The sequence below is a fragment of the Alternaria atra genome (genome assembly GCF_907166805.1).
Source record: "Alternaria atra isolate CS162 genome assembly, contig: 30, whole genome shotgun sequence".
Taxonomy (NCBI): domain Eukaryota; kingdom Fungi; phylum Ascomycota; class Dothideomycetes; order Pleosporales; family Pleosporaceae; genus Alternaria; species Alternaria atra.
This window is the reverse complement of record NW_025091329.1, coordinates 720,932-740,753: the sequence shown is the minus strand read 5'-3', so window position 1 is coordinate 740,753 and position 19,822 is coordinate 720,932. Positions and strand designations below refer to the sequence as shown.

At 51.0% G+C, this 19,822-nt stretch overlaps 5 protein-coding genes across 5 annotated transcripts; 3 read left to right on the top strand and 2 right to left on the bottom strand.

Annotated features, from left to right (window-relative positions):
• Nucleotides 1–1,395: 1,395 nt before the first annotated feature.
• ALTATR162_LOCUS9639 (uncharacterized protein) lies at nucleotides 1,396–3,148 on the top strand (the record flags this gene model as incomplete). Its single annotated transcript, XM_043317273.1, has 3 exons — nucleotides 1,396–1,879; nucleotides 1,934–1,955; nucleotides 2,005–3,148. 3 exons carry the CDS (start codon nucleotides 1,396–1,398, stop codon nucleotides 3,146–3,148), a joined length of 1,650 nt encoding a protein of 549 aa, XP_043173208.1.
• A 6,775-nt stretch (nucleotides 3,149–9,923) lies between these two features.
• Nucleotides 9,924–11,369, bottom strand: ALTATR162_LOCUS9638 (uncharacterized protein; the record flags this gene model as incomplete). Its single annotated transcript, XM_043317272.1, has 2 exons — nucleotides 9,924–10,798; nucleotides 10,856–11,369. 2 exons carry the CDS (start codon nucleotides 11,367–11,369, stop codon nucleotides 9,924–9,926), a joined length of 1,389 nt encoding a protein of 462 aa, XP_043173207.1.
• Nucleotides 11,370–11,615: 246 nt separating this feature from the next.
• ALTATR162_LOCUS9637 (uncharacterized protein) lies at nucleotides 11,616–12,143 on the top strand (the record flags this gene model as incomplete). Its single annotated transcript, XM_043317271.1, has 3 exons — nucleotides 11,616–11,637; nucleotides 11,684–11,801; nucleotides 11,855–12,143. The coding sequence occupies 3 exons, from the start codon at nucleotides 11,616–11,618 to the stop codon at nucleotides 12,141–12,143; spliced, it is 429 nt and encodes a 142-aa protein (XP_043173206.1).
• A 3,049-nt stretch (nucleotides 12,144–15,192) lies between these two features.
• ALTATR162_LOCUS9636 (uncharacterized protein) lies at nucleotides 15,193–17,187 on the bottom strand (the record flags this gene model as incomplete). The annotated part of the gene is made up of 5 exons (XM_043317270.1): nucleotides 15,193–15,639; nucleotides 15,691–16,068; nucleotides 16,120–16,499; nucleotides 16,552–16,907; nucleotides 16,955–17,187. The coding sequence occupies 5 exons, from the start codon at nucleotides 17,185–17,187 to the stop codon at nucleotides 15,193–15,195; spliced, it is 1,794 nt and encodes a 597-aa protein (XP_043173205.1).
• A 1,142-nt stretch (nucleotides 17,188–18,329) lies between these two features.
• ALTATR162_LOCUS9635 (uncharacterized protein) lies at nucleotides 18,330–19,486 on the top strand (the record flags this gene model as incomplete). The annotated part of the gene is made up of 3 exons (XM_043317269.1): nucleotides 18,330–18,527; nucleotides 18,594–18,863; nucleotides 19,064–19,486. The coding sequence occupies 3 exons, from the start codon at nucleotides 18,330–18,332 to the stop codon at nucleotides 19,484–19,486; spliced, it is 891 nt and encodes a 296-aa protein (XP_043173204.1).
• Between the last annotated feature and the right edge of the window lie 336 nt (nucleotides 19,487–19,822).

Sequence of the window (19,822 nt, the reverse complement as noted above, 5' to 3'; positions counted from 1 at the left end):
AGGCTGGTGGCGGTCCGATACCGTCCGCGAGCTATCAATAACAGACCCTGATCTCCTACCGAAAGGCGTTGCCCAAGACACTGTCGTCGCCACGGAGCCTCGTGGGAATGGCGCCGCTGGTGTTATTGGAACAGTATCAGCATCCAGCATTTGTTTTTATTCCATATTTGCTTCGGAATTTGATGGATTCTGATCAGCATTGTCTGGCCCATTTTTTGAGGCGTCGGTTTTCCTTATTGGTCTACTAACGGGCAGCGGTCGATTCGGAGAAATCAGCAGGGGTCAGTTGTGCTGACGACTCAGAATGCACGCTGTGAGTCGGGCGCTAAATCATTATCGCTCCCGAAACCTGAGTGGCTGGTCGGCAAAACCTCGATTTTCCATGGGCGCGATTATTGCAGCTTTCCGAAAGCGTTTCAGCCGTCGACACTTTCTGTCTCTCCTTTATGCACAGCCGATGATTGACGTGCTGTCCCCCGCCGTGGGAATCGCCACCACCTCGCGTACCTGAGCAGCATTGAATCGGCTCCCACTGTTTCGCGCCACGAGCGTACGGCAACGGTCATGATTTACAGCGCTGGCGCACGAGGCGAAGCCAATATGGCGCTCCCACTTAGGCCATGTCTCGTTCGGGAAGCATCAGATTAGCCGGCTGCAGACGTGCTCAGCGGTGCGAGGGTCCTGATGGGATGATCCCACCCGGCCGCCTTGACATCCCATTTGCCCTTGCTAGCAGTCAGGCGTCGAGGCATGCACTTGCGCGCTAGCTAGACGGCCGCATAATTCTGGCCCGCGCTGTCCTAGGGGCGCATCCCCGATGAGAGACCCGCACACGCTAAGCCCAATGTCGTCGCTCGCGTTCAAAGTCGCTTGGCCGAATAGTGACCAGGATCACAGTGCACACGCCAGGCTTGCCGGCAAGCTTGGGCTCGAAACAAACAGGGCTCCTCTCCCGCAAGCTGCAGGCCCGCCGCGCCCGCATCGCACAGCCAGGGCTTGTTACCAGTGTCCCCAGACTTATCCTCAAGTACGCGCTGCAGGCCCGCCGCGCCAGGCTTTCCCTGCAGTTTCAATTCTCCATCTGAGCCCACTGCTTTGCCGCGCTGCTTTATACCTATATGTTTTGACCTCTGTCATACCCAGCGCCTTTTGTCAGCGCTACCCCCGCTAAGCAGGTACTTGACTTGTTGCTGTTTCGCCTCAGGAACCAAAATCCCGTCTCATGCATGTATGCGCTCGGCCGCTCTGAGGTCACCCACGCCGCTTAGGTATAGCAACACCACGGTACAGATGCATATGCCCGCCTGGCGCCCTACTTTGCTCTGCGTTTAACACGGACACTCGTTCCCACACTCGCACGGATACACCGCTTCCATACGTTTCCTGCAATTCGACATGAGCCAATTGCAAATGGATCACGAGCATCACCACCACCATCACCAGGAACCTTTCGAGGATCATCATTCTGGATGGCATGGAGATAACGGATACAACCCACATCACCAGTCTCCCGTCCAAGACTATAATGGCTTCAACAACTTTGCGCCGCTCCCAATGGAACCCATCTACGGGACTGGCATGCATCCACCCCACCAAACGCATCCGACACCGAGGACTACACATCCACAGCTACAGCCTTTGATCATGCCACAGATGCCACAATGGCCGAGCATGCTGACAAGCCAGTCGACTTATCAAGCTTCACTGTTTCCTTCTGCCCCGCCACCGATAACGCCGGCATCAGCAACTCCAGTCTCAGCGAGCTCAACTCACTCCCGTACTTCATCGACACCGCGGAAGACTCTCACCGACTCGGACCGCAGGCGCATGTGCCAATACCACGAAGAGAATCCTACAGTCAAGCAAACGGAAATTGGAGGTATGCCAGCATGATGCACCCACCCATACGGATAGTTCACTGACATTACTCTAGCGATGTTTGGCGTAGAGCGAAGGTACCACTGCATATGCTGTATGTATCTTACCGTGCTGACTGTTGAGTAGTACCGTTTCAAAGGTGTTGCGCCAGAAGGAGAAGTACTTGTACCAGGACGACGGCAGTCGATCACCCATAAAAAGGTCGAAAGGCAAGTTTCCGGATATCGAACGTGCGTTGTCAAACTGGGCAAGGAACCATCAGAGACAGGGACTGCCACTATCAGATGCCATTATCCGAGAGAAGGCACGCTTCTTCGCTCAGACCGTTGGCAACTCCGAGAGTCATCTCAAGGCAAACAGCACAAGCTGGCTAGAAAAGTTCAAGCAAAAGAACCATCTCATGGGAGCAAGGGCGAGAAAGGGTTCGATAGCAGAAGAGTCAGAGGGGACTTCCAATCCGCCATCGAATGTGCATACGCCGGGTGCCATCTCGCCTACTTCGCCTGGCGGGGTATCGCCTGCAACTACGACCATGAAAGCCAAGAAGAGTCAGGAAAACCTCAAAACAGAAAGCCCAGACACGTACGATTTTTCGAATCATCGTCGACCATTTCATTCACAAAGCAGCACTTCCTTGTCGAGCGTGTTCACCGATACAGCTACAAGCCCTACGTCGCTTTCGTCGCCTTTCTTCACGCCCGATTCAGCATGCGGACCAAGCCCATTCGTAGGGAACCGCCAGCCAGCCAGTGCACAGCCAGGGAGCAACAACTTCCAGCGGCCGCGAAGTCAGACCTTCCCTATGCTTGTGGGCGTCGAGCAGTATATGTCACCACCAGGCTCATCTGATGCCCTGACTCCAAAGTACGTCAGTAGTGGTGCACTCGATTCTCCTATGACTGAGATGCCTGGCGCGCTACCGGCTATCGAGGAGGGAATGTCGCTTTCGCCAACTCAGGTTCCCAACTCGATGCAGCCTCCTCCTCTACCGGGTGCTAGTCAGATCGATGACAAGGGATCATCCGCTGACTCCTCGCCCATTACACCATCCCAAGAAGAGGCCGCACGCGCATTAGAGCTCGTTATGAATTTCTTCCAGTCACAGAACGCTGGTTTTGTCGTGGAGCCACAAGAGTATGTTGCCATTGGCAAGCTGATGGAGAAGCTACGAATCAAGCGCAGCTCTGAGAGCCTTCCTTCCGACATGCGACGTGTGTCAGAGCCCACCTTCACTACGACTAAGCTCGAAAGCGTCGACGCAATCCATTAGTGATCGCATATGTTACTAGATTCAACGTCGGTCCTGGCCCTGTGTCTCCTGTCATAGCACGTACACGCCTACGATTGTTGCTTTCTTTCCCGTGGAACAATCTCTTGGAGTCGCTTGGTTTCGGAATGGCATATCTGCGCAACACTCCTGGCTTATGATACCAGGACCAAAACCTACGCATTACCAGCGTTAGGCATCGCAGGCACTGTTTGGATTTCCTTTCATCGTCGGATCTTGCTGCATTCTCGTATCAGCATCATTAGCATTGCTTCTATTTCTTACTATTCCTTGATTGACTTTGATTATCTATTCCCCTATTCCCTTGCTCGACGAACCACTATACCCCCCTTTAGCAGCGCATAGCAGCCGACCATTTCCGAATTTATCCCCTTACCTAAAAGGAAGACTGTAACTGCTCACGCGGGCCACTATTTTGTACGCTTCACTTTGTTGCTTTTTAACGTTGATTTCACATTTGCCTGGCGGCCCTCATACGTTGCACTGAGCTGAAACGGAGCGATGGGTTTCGTACGCACTACTGTACACCTATATGCGGATTTCTGACATAGTTACTGACCCTTGCCGAAAGACCGGCTTAACGAAAGGGTGGATCTCGCTCGAAATGCTATTAATGCTCAATACTACTATATGATTGTGCTTCCGATCTCACTAGTTATTCTCACTTTACCATAATCTGATCTTACTCGGACGTAGCCTAGCTTTGGTGGAGAATCACTGACACTTCATTGATCGGCAAGGATCTTGGTCATGAACAGATGGTACTCGCCGCTTTAAGCCCTGTCACGGGGCCGTCGGCATCGTATTGAAACACCGTTATAGAAGGGATGTGCAACAAAGTTTGGGCAAAGCCCGGTGAAAAAACAACATAGAGCTTCGGAAAATACCTTGCCGACAGCATGCTGATCTCAAGAAGCAGTATTTGTTCATTCCAGCTTCTGCATCCTGGATACTGTCAAAACGTGAATCGCATGTGAGACTTCCAGGTTCACTCGGCGATGTTGGTCCCCTTCCCCGCCTTTGCATGGAGCTCAGAGCTCGGACCCTTCAATCTTGCACCTTGCACATCCTTGGTGCATCGCAAAAGTACGTACATATAATTCATCGCACCAGCAGTCGCAATGCATAACGATCGATGACAACCATTGTAGACAGCACATAGCACAGATCTCAAACTGTTGAGCTTGATCTAGATGCCCACAAGCGTTAGACGTTTCCGTCTTCGACAAGAACGAACGCGCAAACTTTCCAGCTGAGTATGGCGCGCGCTCGGGGAAGGGCTGTCCCAATTTGGATCAGGGATGAGACGAGAGCTCATAGAAGCGAGGATTGGGGTTAGTACTGGCTCTCAGTAAGGTGGTTTTGACAAGGCAATCGACATTAAGGCGCCCAGGGCGTCCGTCATGCCGCGGGGGCGGCCTTTGGCTGTCCTGGGCCGTTCGCTGGCTGAAGGTGAGCTTGGACCTGAGAAGTCTCAGTAATGCGAGTCCAGGTCCCAGCCCTGCAGTGATTCGTGGTTGGAAAAGAGCTCTATCCGTCATTGATCGGCTAGTGGTTAGTCTGAGATCTCCTTGCTCAATCATGATGGAGTCAGATGTAGCACATTGAGTACGCCGGTGAAGCAAGTGTGTGCATGTTTCTAACTATTTTACTTATTCCACAAAGCCGTTACTTTGCATTACGGGTATTGTGCAGCCCGTTTGATTCCCACCCTGCGTTCCGTTGTCGAAAAAGCAAGGCCAAAGCCAGCTGTTGGCGTGCAACGCCACTTTAGACCAGTTCCCGTAGCCGCAAAAAGAAGCAAGAAGGTAATGTCGTCGTTTTCCCCACCAGCAAAGCTTTGGGCATCCTTGCAGGTACTACTATGGTGGTACTTTTTCTCTCCCGCGTGATGTCAAACTCTTCGTTTTCAGCTTTCTTTTTCATCTTTGCGACACATTACTGTTCGGTACGGTCCCGGTTCGGTCCGCAACCGTGCTCATTCACTGGCTTGCACGTTGTTCAAATGCCGGACGTACTGCCTACGCAGGTTGCAGTTGCAGTAGCAGCCTTGTACAATGTGCAGCAGCTCCAGAAAGCAAAGTAAAAGGAACAAGGTCCGGTGCGTGTTACGTACCTGTCAGGTTAAATAAGCAAAGTAAGTAGAGATGAAGGACGCGCAATGGTAGATCTGTATTTGGGTATCGCAATCCCACTACATTCGGCCCTTCTCTTCTAAGCACTCCACAAGTCGTTAGTTGCGGTGTTGCGCGCAGTGGCTAGACCGCCATAAGCATCGTATCCCGCAATGCGATTGCGATTGCCTCCCTTCGATCGGTGAAGGACTGCGTTACCTATCATCCGTCTCCCGGGCCAGTAGACGGTCGGAGTAAAAAGGCCGAAAGGTTTGTAGCACCTTTGTATTCGGGCCTACGTCAAGCGATGGTGGCAGGTTGTAGCGCAAGAAGCTAGGAAACCTACACCCGAAAGTCAATTATCGCGTTGAATTGCTAGCTATCGCACCTTAGTTCCATACGAAATTCGAATAGTCTGCCCAATGATGTAGGGGGCTGACCCTTTTCTCTTTCGCTCAGTTATTATGTATGCATAATGTGTTGGCGATACGCATAGAAATGTCATTGCCATGTTGGTCGCTTGGTCATGCGTTGCCCTGCATTAGGTGATCCACGTGATTGATGACTGATGCTGTGTAACACGGTACGGACCGGCTAAGCAAGAGAGGGACATGGTACAGAGATGACCACCAAAGTCTTGGTGTGAGGTGTTCACGACAATGTTGTACCTGCACGCAGACTTGTTTCTCAATTGCTCATGGCATTGTGCGCAGCCAGTCGGGTTATCTGTTCAATGTTAAGTGCTCGTGTCACGTGCAACGAAATGGGCAGAGCGAAGCGTATCATCTTCTGACCTTGCCGTTGATGGCGCTGCATGACAGTCGGATAACACTGCTTCGTGCAACCACTGAGCATTGGGCAGTTATTTGTATCGCTGTGTACAGGCCATAGTGTGACGCTTTCATCCGTCGTTGACGTGCCCGTCAATCTTGCATTCCCTGTCAGATGCACTCGTCCGTCGCTCCAGAAGTGTTCTTCAATTCCCAAGACGGGCCAACGCATGAATTGGTGTCAGAAGTACCTTCGTTGCCAAATAGGCCGTAGCTTGGGGTTCTTGCGAGTGTTCGCATTGAAGGGCGAGTTGCGACCGTCAGCCTCGGTCATTCGACACCATCATCATGCATTCAGCAGCAAGCGAACCTCTCATCCCTTCCTCATACTGCACTATATTTGGGTTGAGCATTAACAACGACTCAAACTATCGACGCGCCTGCCGATTGATCCAGATCGGTCCAGGTGAGTATGCCGTACGCCTCATTATTGAGTCTTCATGCCTTACGCAGGATGACGATAGTTCGGTACCACGTAATGATTGCCCACTACGGGTGATGTTTTGCATGTTAGAGCCAGTCCCCCCCGCTGCCGTCTCTGCACTAACCTTCCGAGCTCTTTAACCGTTGAAACATGGGTCGATATTCGCAGTATTGACGCACATTCTAACCCCTAATGAGTCCTTGCTCGACACCAAACTATGGTAGATGCTAGATCGTCGGTGCTGGGGTTGAGGGCATTGTCGCTAGGGATCCTGACGCACTTGCCCTGGACCCCGTGCGGTTCAGGAACAGGCGATGTCGCGTCTTGTCAAATGCTGAGTAGCGAGTGCTGCTAGGATCATGATTTTTTCACATTGCGCATCCCGCGGCTTCGCGAACCAGGTCCGTGTAGGGGTTCCTCGCTTGCTCTGGAATTCGAGGTATTAAAGTTTCAACGGTCATCCAGGGTACCGAGTCAGTCAAGAACCCTGCATCACCAACAGTGACGTCTCGAAGCAGGCAGTAAGCGGCGACCTGAATCCTACGCACGCGCCCATAAAGCGCGCGTTATTCGATAGGATCAGAAAGGATCAAATGTTCGAGATGCAGAACGACTGTGCCGCAAAGGAAGCAAAGAAGGCTGACTCGATCGTCGTTATGTTCCGCGTAATTGATGCCCAACCGAATCTTGAAACACCTTAGCGGTAGGCTGTTCAGGAACGTGTTGCCAACTTGTCAGGAACCGCAACCCTTGCGGAAGCGATAAGAGATAGACGGCTATGGGCTGGAGGCGCATGCGGGGTAACCTTTCGACATTTTAAACCTTTCAGCCCACCCTCGCTTCTGCAATATCCACTTACTGAAACCCCACGGTCGATACATCGCCTAAGTGAGGCTGAGTTATATTTGACCTTGAAACACGGGTTCACACGTTCACACGGAGTAGCCGAGAGCGAGCAAGGCGGTAAACATGATCCATAGCCATGATCGTTCACAGCGGCTTCCCGAACCAAGTTTCTATCGACATCTCGCTAGGTGGGGCTTGAATGCAGGAGGAAGCGGGGCTTAGACAAGTTCATTTTGATAGGTGAAGGTGTATTGAAGCTCGGGACGCTACTTTAGATGAAGCACGTGCAAGGACGACCCAACGTCGTCTAAAGCCTGCGCTGCTCGTAAGGATCGTGTGGTAGGTAATGCATCGGAGACCATGGTCAAGATTGTAACGGAGCTGCGCACAAAGTCATCTTGTATTTGACTAGTCATACTCATCTGCCACAGCGCCCCGACTGCACGTGTCGTCTGTCAACCAATATCGATCTTTAAAGGCTCCCGGTTGTATGCGATTTATCCCCGCGCAGATGTAGAGCTGACACGGACCGTCGCGCTCACCGAGCGACTTGCATATTGTCCAAGCTTTTCATTCGCAGTAGTTGGACTTGCGTTGTATTCTCCCTGCCGCACACAACACTTCCAGGATTGAATTCTGCAGCGTTCATGATAGAGTAGCAACTCAACTAAGCCATGGTTTGGAGTGAGACATGCAATGTGGGGCACCTCGTGGTACTTTCTTTGTAGTTTCCGTTCGGCAATATCCTGAATAGTCAGGTGCTCGCCACGGCATGCAGCCAGCCCGGAGTCTGGATGCCATGTGCCTCAACAATTTTCTTAGGGAATTTTTTGATTGGTTGATACCCCTCTTTTCTAGATCAGCGGTGTACCTTTTCCACCACATTTTGCTACGAGCGCACGATGAGTTGGTATACGTGGAACTGCATCATGTAGCTGCAGTTTCGCCGCTTTAGTGAAGTACTCTATGACGATTTCATGGAAGTATGTATGCGATGCAAGGATTTGGAAGTTGCCCTCGTTGGCACTTGGTATGAACGGCGATGTTTACTGCGCAACGGGCCGTGCCCAGCAGTTCGCGCATCTGGCGGTGAAAGTTCTTGATGGATAGTGTTTTGATCCTAGATGCACGACGCAGAGACACTCCGCTGACAGGATCAGAATATCAGCTGATACGTTCGTCCAATAGGTCCTTGACGCCTTGTTCTCCCAACTCCGGAAACAGGCGTAGTACGATTAGTTCTACTATCTGAAAGACGAGATGTTTGTTGAGATAGGCGTCATCAAGGCAGCCTAGTATGTCTTCGATCCGTCGGACCTGGGTATCGCGTCCGTGGCTCGCGAAGAAAGCGGCTGCTACTTTGGGCGGTACTAAGTCCAGCAGCGTAGCGGCACAGGAGTGTTTGATCGCCTTGGTCTCTTCATCAGTTGGGATCTGACGTGGGGGCCCGAGCGCGTTGTTAGGAAAGAGTGTTGTACGAAGGGTGCGAAGCGCCACTGGAAGGAAAGCGGGGTTCAAGATCCGCGTGTGGAAAGTATGAGCGAGAAACCTGCAGTTGCGACTGGTTAGTAAACTAGACTCGCGAAGAATAAGATGGACTGGTGCTAAGTAAACCGAACGCGTGCAGACGAGTCCGCGGGACAGTCAGCTGGTGACCACGAATGACGATGTCTGTGGTGGCAGGTCCAATGTATCGGACGAGAATCGAGTCGAATGTTGATGCGGCCCACATAGTGAGGCGCGCGCCCATGTCAAGCGAGATTGATGATCATGCCACAACTCAACTTAAGGCAGGATGTCGTGGTGACCAAGTAAACAAGCCAGTCCCAAACGTTCGGGAACAGTATCATTCGCCGAATGTTTCGTTACACTCCTCAAACGAACTAGGCGGTGTTGAGTCCGAGGAGTGCGTGCTCGCTAGGATTACCAACGAGACAAGAACATGACGGCAGCGATGTCGCAGGCCGCTAAGATGATGGAGACCGAAAAATGAGGCGCAATCAGCTGGTGGCGGCAACGACGGTAGGGTCAGGGTATATGGCCAATCTTGTGTCTTGAGCTCAGTACGGCCAGTCCCGAGAGGGACGGACGGACGGTGTGGACAGATCAACCGGCGCGTAAGCGGCCCCTCCACAGAAGCTAGGGTCGTGATAAGACGGTTCGGAGTACGGAAAACCCTTCATACGCTGTAGTGCCCTGTAGCTGCTGATGGAAGCTGAGCTGCAGGATTGGTCCTACCAAAATGCAGGCATCGTGCGGTCATTCGTGGTGTTGACAAAAGCGAAGGCCTAAAATGCGCCAAGTTCCCTCGTTCGAAACGTGTCGAGTTGCCGCCCGGAACGGGTGCCGAGGCTTGCATAAGACGGTACGCCACTACAGGGATATTCCGGTGTGTGATCCTGCGGGCCGTCGCATTCGCTGAAGCGAAGTCAAGTGACTGAAATCGTATGCGGAGCTACCTTATGCTGCGTCGCACGGCCCCACAGAGATTGACCAGCCAGCCAACCATGGGAAGCAAGTGAAGAAAGAGATATTATCGTAACTTACCTGTCCAATACACCATCGGTTTCACCCACCCTGCCTGGGCCGACCAACGCTCCACGATGGAGCATAGAGATGAAGCCCAACAGCCAGGGCATGCGGACGTCTAACTCGGCAAGTTGCGCTACAAAGGACCACAAGCTCATGCTTACTACAGGCCGTTTGGTCTCTAACGGGCGCCTGGAAGCTACAGTGTCCGCTTGAGATATTTGCGATTGGCTGCCAGCCTCAACGGATGACTGGTCGATTGCGGCAGATCTGGACGGGAGGGAAGATAATGTCGCAAGACTCAAAATCACCGCGCGCACCGCAGTAAACGCCAGAAAAGCGTATTGGATGATTGCCCAGAACGCACCCGAGGTGTATACGGCCGTGGTCTTATGACGACGCTGGCCGGCGTCCAGTCGTTCTTTTGGATTAACTTCTGTCCCCTCATGTGAAGACAGCAGGCCATAGCGCTCAAGACGGGTCAACGACTGTTCTGTATTGGGATCGTCTGGTTGGAGATCCTTCTCTTCTGTGGCATCGGTCTGTAGAATCTCAGCTATCCTTGTGATGCCTTCCCATAACACCCAGCCTTCGCAAGCTTTGCCGCTAATGCCGTTTCCAAGGATCATCTCGGCGAAAATTTCGGCTACCAGGGCGCGTAAACACCCATTCTTCAAGTCCTCTGTCGGTAGCAATAGAGCCAACACTCCATGGATGAGCAGTTGGCGCCACGCCGACTCGCTTTCCCGCTGCTCTAGGACTGTTGCCGGTGCATCATCAGTTGGAACAGGAGAAAGTGCAGGGTGTGGGTGGAGCGTATGATAGATCAGATGAGGATCCGATACCAGCGAAATTGATGAGGTGGCTTGGTTCTTTGCTATTCGGAAGGCTGGCAAGGCGCAATTAGACAGAGTTCATGCGACAATCCAAGATCAGAATCACCTACATGTCAGGTGAGCCTGAAGTAGTTCAGGGATCTCATCTAGCAATAGTGATTCCAAATCGACCTTTCTGAGACGCTGCTCCAGACCTCGGGTACAGTGAGCGATAATTTGAATCACTTCATTGACAAATACTTGGTCGGGAGTTATCTTCGAGTACCACGTCTGTACGAACTCCTTGATGATTACTGAGATGATACCGTATAGCTGAAGATCAACCTCATTTGAGCTCGTTAAAGGTGGCAGCACATCTTCGATTGGGCGCGGTGTACTGCGTCCTTTCTCGCCGTTTCCAAGTAGTACATTGTGGGAACAGAGAGTGCGTCGAATGAATGCTGCAGTTGCTTTATCCGAGGTAATATCCAATTGAGGCTTTTGTGTTTCTGCTGGGCGAACTGCTACACGAGCCTGGTTTTGCAAATTGCTCCCAGTGGCTCCTGGTGTAGACGATGCTGAGGCCTGAAAGCTTGATGGCTGCGAAAGAGGGACGTCGGGATCCCGGCTCGTGCTCTCCGTCATCGCAGGCTAATGCTCATGGTTGCTTTCACTAAGTAGGGTTTATAACACGTGATAGCGCTCTGCGACGCGGTCTTGATGAAAGTCGTCGTTGAGTTAGATACTGCGTAAAGTGAGCGATGACGACACAAAGTCAGCCAAAAGTTTCCGAGTTTAGCCGAGCCTTGGCGCGTCTTCTCTTTGTGACACGCGTTGCACTGCACCAGCTCACTAGCAAACCTCACAGCACCGCTTGCTCTGAACACCAGAATGGCAGCACTAAGTCCTGAATGTATGGGGTTCTCCATCACTCCCGTTCTTGCTAATGGTTTTGGCAGCGGCGATAATCGACGTGGAAGCGCAATTGAAAGACATCGTACAAAACCTCTACAACCTCATCGTGCAAGCTTACGATCACCATGGAAGCAAGACACAGGAGGCCATGAAGCGGGAGATGTATGCGATGGCTAAAGAATGCGGATCGTATGACAAGGCTAATGACACCACAGCCAGTCGCTGGTTCAGAACCTGGTAAAATTGTCGAGAACAGCACCTTCGGTGAATATCAACATTCCCCCAGAGGTCATGTCCTATGTAGAGAACTCCAGGAACCCGGACATCTTCACTCGCGAATTCGTCGAGACCGTGCAGCGAATGAACCAGATGTTGTACGGTCGCGTTGACGCTTACCGCGCGCTGCAAGAACAACTCGCCCGGCACGTCTCGAGCGCCATTCCAGAGCTCAAAGACGATGTGAACTCCGTCGTCGAGTCTACAGGTGGCAAGATGCTCGTCTGAGTGTCTCACCTCTACCAAACATCACGACTATCTCATACGAATCTAGAGTACCTGGCTTCCGCAATCGCGACGTAGATGTTGGGACAGCACAGACGCGCATGAGGGCCAGATCCAGATTGCGAACTATATCCAAGATTACGGTGTGAGTAATATATCATGAGCAGCAGAGTTTACCATATGCTTGGTATACAAATTAGCACTCCAACAGGTGGGGAAATACGTAAAAGCACACGACTTCGCTCCGATTTCGGTTTTGTCGACGTTTCCGGCAGCGGAGAAAGCGTCAGAGTTGTGCATGATGTCACTGGAAGGTGTGACAATGTTGCCAGAAGGACTGTGCTTTTGTATGAAGATTATTAGCAGGGATCTCATTATCGAACACATTGCTTTGTCCACAGCGCGCCCGTTCGTCGAAAAGAAATAACGACACTTTCCAGTTAACCAGGTTTCATTGCAGCTGTCCCCACTCGCCGCAAGATCCGTTTGCGCCACATTACATAAATCGCTCTTGCTACTCAAGTTAAAATAGCGCCATGCTTCCTTCAGCAGGCTGGTACAGGCTTACGCGGTATGTCGTCCCTTGCATCCGCACTTGGACTATTGTTACATGTTGTTCGCATTTGGCGACCTGCAGCATGTTTTGCTCTTCATGATACGCAGTAAAGGATATCGTACGATGTAAATCAAAGCTGATCACAATACCGTCCTACATGATGACTCTGACGCGTTTGGGCGATGCCAGTTACATTCGTATTGGTCCGAGTTAAAGTGTACAGGATGTCTCTTCCTGCACAATTTGGTGTCTTGTCACATATCGGGGACGTGTACAAATATACGAAAGATACCTCTGTAACATGTGGGTGCATGAAGGTTCAATATACCTTCCGCGCAGCGGCGCGACAACGGATGTTGGAGCTTTCGGTCCGAAGAACATGTCATGTAACACTGATGGCTTCACCAGGCTGATATTGGATCATGATAAAGTCTGACGGTCGGGCGTAGTAAACAAGCTTGAGCTATTTCACATTTTGGAAGGTGCTCATATCGTCCACGGTACCACATAGATTGTTAATTAGGCGCTTGAGATTGATATGGCAACGTGAGCCTCTGCCTAATGGATACTAACCGTTTCTCTAAATCAATGACACGGTGGCTTCAACTCAAGCATATGGTTGATATCGTTGCGACAGTCCCTGATATAGGTGCGACATTATCTATAGCCTCTACCTTTTCGTTAACTTTGGTTGGCATCAAGCTTTCTCAGATACGTCTAGTTTTTTGTTCACGATTTTAACGTTTGTATATCACCGAAGTACCCGAGTCGGACTTCATAGCAGCTTGTACTACTATCTAAATATTTTTATTGTCTCAGCTCTCCAGGTTCGGGTTTACCGCACTCAGATCTCAACCCCCGCCTTTTTCTCAAGAGTCGGGGTAATGAGGAATGACGTCTGATTGCGATTTACGAACAGCAGCATGTTAATTAAGAACGGGTATACCCTTGATCCAGTCGCGAACGGTCATCGTGGGCGTGTAGACGGACGGTTTGTTTCGCATGGCAAGTAGCATTCCACTTTGATCTCGCATTGCGAGAAAGACCTGAATAGCTGCCTTCCTCTTCATCAGGGATGCGGAAAACACCCATCAATAGGCGCACTTCAGATATACCGATGTGTCGAATCTTTCACTTCACAAATTTTCGCTCATACGCTTCCATTCACTACGTCGCAAACTACTCATCTGTGACATCATGCCTTCCCAACAACTGCCAAATGCTTTTCTACGATGTTTCGCACAAACTTTGTATAGTTGGGTTCCTTTTCCACCGTTTTTCTCGTTACACACACCCAAGGCGCAAACGAGCCGATTGTCATTACGCATTACACTTTTTCGATAGGAGGATCTGACGCGCGCAAACAGAACATTGGACTAACCCTGTCACGGTTGCAGGAAAAAAAATCTGACAACAAGCTCGAGGCCTCACATATGTTGTTCTTTCTAGGCCCTCGTCAGCTTTCGCATCGACATCACAATGTCGAAATGCACCACCACAACCGGCTACCGCGTCATGTAATTCCCACGCGCTTTCCAATCCTTCAAAGTGGTCCTATCGTCCAAAAGCCCAAAGCCCTATTTCATGGGAGATAGTACCCACTTTAAAGTTACCACCACTACCCTCTTCAACTTCCAGTCCTTCTCCACCTGCCTCCCGTTCCTCCTCACCACCAGAAGAAGACTCCGCTCCATGGGAGGTCGTTGATGAGGAGACTTCAGCGCCGACACCAAACCCTTCCTCTCTCTTCTCTCTCAGTGATTTCTCCCTTGAACCCGAAGAGATCACTCACTCCGATGCTGTCCTCACTTTCGGCCCCGATCGCACACTCCTGGCCGAGTTCGACACAGAAGCTTTCCCACCACACGCCCATCTCTTTCCTTCGTCACCAAACGGGACATGGCGCAATGAGTCCCTTCACGTGTTAAAACATCCTACGGCCGTTGATTACATAGCCCTATGTACTAAATTACGTGTGCTGGCTGAGGACGCATCAGACGAGGTTTCTACAAGAGTGAATCGAGCGTTTGAAGGGAGCGATATACCTGCAATGCATGACAAGATTTTGAGGATCTTACCTTCGGTTTCGATGCCGGATCTAAGGGACTTTGAGCGCGCTGTAGATGCTGGGTGTGAATGGGGGGTCGGAGTGCTGAAGCAGAGATGTACTAGGAGTAGAGGACGGCGGTGGTGAGTGAAGCGTAGAAGAAGGTTGATGAGAGGAGGATATAAGCGGTTCACATGCGCAATGTTCATGTTGTTACACTTCATACGGAGTGTCCACGCAATCCGAAGGATATTGGAGTCGAAAATTGTAATACATTAGATACTTTCAAGGCGTAGGAGGCCTATTTACAAGAAGCGAGCATTAGTCTACTGGATCTTAACCGCCACCTCAAAACTGCTTGCTAAATCACCACTTTTCTCTATACGTAGCCATTGCAAATAATAGCTAAATCACCACTTTTCTCTATACGTAGCCATTGCAAATAATAGCTAATCATCTCGATGTATACTACCCGCGCGTTGACGCTTGACAGAATGTGGATGTGCGAGTGCCTCCTCATCCCGAGGACCACCAGAACCACCCTCCATGGGGCCACCAGCCTTCATGCCGCTCGGCGTTCCACCAAAACTCACCAGTACTGACGGGTTGTCTGCAGTCAGAGCGTCCAGAACATCCAGCTCGTGTGCTGTGAACCATTTCAGCATCAGGAAAGTGCGTAGCGGAATAAGCGCGATAATGAGTACGGGGAATCCAATAGCGGCGATGGTTTGCGAAATAGCGACTGTGCATGCGACACCGAAAATCTGGATGCCAATGAAAAGTCCGATCTTCTTGCGGGAAACGGTGTTCAGTGGATTATCACGTTGGATGAAGCGCTTTTCGGACATGAGGTAGAGGGCTTTGGCAACGATGCCGTTGGATTCAATGGAACCCCACTAAAGAAGAGTTAGCATGTTGAGAGAACAAGTGGTAATGGAGATACTTACACCGACGACAAAGAAAACACCGGCGAAAACGGCCGCGGGCATCGTATGCAAGACCGTAAGCAAGGGACCTGTCATGGTACCCCAAATAGCCATGCCCATCAAGAAGTGACTAACGCGCTGCTCAACAACGGCGGTAGCTTCAACATACGGTTTGCGTATCTCACCGCTATCTTCGGTTTTGATGATTTCGAGTTTCGTTTCGTAAACAGTCAAAGAGTCGGTATGCACAGGTGCTTGTGGTACGAGACCATTGGGAAGAGGAAGACCGATAATGCCACCGACAAAGCATGTGCAGCCAAGAAGAAAGAAATCCCAGTGGAAACCGGCGGGCTTTTTGAGAGGATACTGACGGGCCTGTGCTGTGAGGGACGACACGTTCTGTTGTGATAAGTTAGCATGCGGAAATTCTAAATCATATCTAGGACTTACGTGATCATAGTAGAACAACAGCATCATCAAGAATCCAAATGGCAGTGCCACAAATACCCACTTGACATCCAGAGTCCAGAAGTCAATCACCCAATTCCTGTTCTGCGTCGGCTCAAAGGCGCCTGTAATGGGCACTCGGTATAGCCCAGTATTCTCTAAACGTCCGGGAATGTGTGAGAAACCGACCCAAAACAGAGTGGGAAAGACGAAGGAATAGTCGGCGAGGATACTACGGATACCTGGGCCGAATAGTGTACTCCCACCGAGTTTCTCGAGACCATAGACGGAGGCAAAGTAGCAAATAGCGATAACGATGGAAAGATAGCCACCGTCGAATTCGGAGACTTCGAAGAGGTAAACAAGCTCTTCTACACCCTTGACTGTAAGCGTGTCAGTGATGTAAGCATACTCAGCTAGTCAGTAGGTACATACTACAATAGATGATTCCTACATACATGCCGAACGTCTCACTCGAGAAGTCGGTAACGTAAGCCATATAGTCGCTGAAGTTACCAAACGACACGATCCAGTGGAAGATGGCAGCCCATATTCCAACCCATGCGGTAAAAGCTGGATAAATAGTGGGATCGTATTGGGTGACAATGTCGTAGATGGTGTAGTTGAAGAGGGCGATTAGACCAGTCACGCCGACGATGGTGAGAGGTTGGCAAGCGAAGATACTAAAGACCATAGCTGCTAAAGCTGATGCGAAGAGAGCCTCGTTGATTCCGAAGAACTCGCCAGTTCGACGGTACATGTCGAGTGTGAAAGCGATGGCAGGTAATACACTAGATTTCTGAGTACACATTGTGGATAAATGTCGGGGTAAACTTACTTGACGAAGTACATGCGAACTGTACTGGCGAAGGCTCGATATGTGAGGGCATCGGTGATATCACTCCAGTAGTACGGTAACCTGCGCTTGACATCGTGATACATGCCACGTCCAGGTTGTAGAATGCGCCATCTCCGCCATCCTCTCGCACCTTGGAAGGTATACGATTCATGTGTCGCTGTCCTCTCTTGTCTTTCCTTATTACTCGTATCTGGCGCATCTGACGGCTCCATTATAACGCGTGTGAAGGTTGTACTGATGAAATCACAAGTGTATGAGAGATCCGAAACCGTACAAAATAAACTTGAAGGCTAGCAAACGGTACAATCGATATGTAAATAGCTTGATTCGGACCCTGGACGCCCAATCTATATACGCGGGGGCAGGCCCAATTTCAAACCCCGGCGTACTACGGTGAACAATGCCATGGTATCGCTTGGCACTTGTGGGGACGAGTTTTCGTCGTTAGGGAACGAACTGCTTGCGGACCGATCCATGTGTAGTGACCTTCAACATGATACTGTTAGAGAAACGCAAACACTCGTGTTAGCAGACTGTCTCTTCGCCTCCCGATGAAGCTCTGTTGTGTTGTCGCGATAAGTTGCGTCTTCTGTTGAGGCCATGTTTGGATGTTTGGTGACGTCTGCCGAAATGGAGAGCATGGAGCATGTGATTAGCGTGGCGGCTAGTTCCCGTTCCACGCTGAGGCCGCCCTCAGCCCTGCGGCTTTTTTCTGACTGCCCAGGCATCATCGAGCAGCAACTTCGATGATCTAGAGCAACGTGCACATCACGACCCAACTTTGCGACCGCAATCAACGTTCGAATAGCTACGTGCAGCCGCGACCTTGCTTCTTATTGGCTGAGACTTCCCCAGCACGCCAAAATGACGCACATTCCTCGCCGAGTGTATGACTGAGGCCAAGCGCCATACCGCACCTGGCTAAGAGCGTTTCTAATCAAACTCCGACTTCATCTGCTGCTTGAGCAGAATTTCTATCAATATCGTCACGGTTCCGCGTTCCCCCATCGCAGCATATAGAAGCCGTGAACAGTGTTGCGACACTGCGACTTTCTACCCGGATATACTTCGGACAGTTTGTTCAGTCCATCAAAGCTCCGACGTTTGGACAAACGCACGCGTTTCTCTTACCTCACACACGCTCTGGTATCTCACGCCTGTAGCGAATCTTGTTTCGCGTCCTGAACTATTTGTATTGTACGGAGCTACCTCCACAGTAAACTTCTAGTGGGCATCGCGGGAGAGCTTATTATATCACCCACCTACCCGCAGACTGCTCAAGCCTCTTAGCGTCCGGTGTCAAGCCCGCAGGTCTAATCAATTTAGCGAGGCACTATCGAGACACTTTGTTAAGATGAATGGCCTCCAGGACGTCGATGGGCTTTCCGAATGCATCGGTCGGGCTATCCAGGACCATCTTGCCAGATTAAATATCAATATCGCATGGCCACAGCTCGATAGCCTTGACCATCCCATCCTTCGCGTCGAAGCTTTTCTTGAGGAGGCCGATGCGAACCATGCAACAAGAGCGCAGTCCGAGAGGGTCGCATCGGTACGTTCATGCTCCCACCACACCCACACTGCTCATGTGCAGTAGCGTATGCTTACATGTCCGTAGAGAACCGTCGATCTGGCGGGTATGAGAACCCCAGCCCTTACGCAAAGTCCAATACTGGTAGATTCTAACGACTGCGAGGAGTCTTCGTCCATGGATGAATCTAATCCCCGGGGCGACCCGTTCCCCCCGGGACAACATTCCCGCGAAACCCGTAGGAAAGGTACTGGGGGTCTGAGGGTGTCGCAGAACCAGTCTTCATTTCAAGAAGACTTGACTGAGCACCAACGCCAGATGCAGGTGGATAGTCGAAGCTTTCCAAAGCGGAAGAAGGTACGTCGACTCTCCCAAGCGACATCGTTCTTCTTGTCAGCTGCTGGGGTCTCTTTGGAGAGTTAGCAGGCTGTCATTGGATGCCTCTACTGGGTGCTTCGCATACGAAGAAGCTCGTGTTTCTAGGCGATATCAACACCACAAAGTGCCTCAAAGGTCTTTGTGTATGCAGTCTTCTTAAATCGGCTAACCATTCACAGGTAGCATCTGATAAGTTCGTCTTCCAACCGTCCACTCTGGACAAGCTCATCATTGGCATTTGGGAGCAAGTGCACAGTACACTCAACCTTGACCCAAAAGCTATCTTCGAACAGTTCCAGGTATCGCCCAATGGATCCTCCATGGGTATGGTCCGGCAAACGCAAGCGGAAGAATCATCAACTGCTATTACCACTTCGAATACGAAATCCGAATCTTTCAGTCAGATGAATATCTTCTGTCGTAAAGTTACACAAGCGAGCCGTGTGTGCCGGTCCATCGAGATGATCGTGCAAGCCCGCTGGGTAGAGCTGTTCGAGGAGCAGGTACAATATCGGAGCCAATCGAGACCCGAGCTGTCTACAACAAAGCATAGGAAAGCCGTTTTTATGGAAGCGTGCCAGGACTTCGACTGGTCTGAGTAAGTCCTGGTACTTTCCGTCGCACGCGGGTGGTGCATCGCATTCGCTGACTACGATACCACTACAGAAAGGAATTGCGCAACAAAATGGCCATCTGGCGCGGCTACAAAGAAGTGAAAGACGCAGCCGGCTGGGCTGCACTTGTCTTTGCCGGCATGGGCATCTATCGGTTCTGCAAATACCGAGTAGGATTCGATAAAGATGCGATGCGCCGGTTACGGAATCTGAGAAAACGTCTCGAAGTCGCAGCCGATACCCTACATCCCCACTGGCGCCAGCTATTGTCAATCGTGGGCGAATCTCAAACCCTCGAATACCCTGGACACCCGCACGATTGGG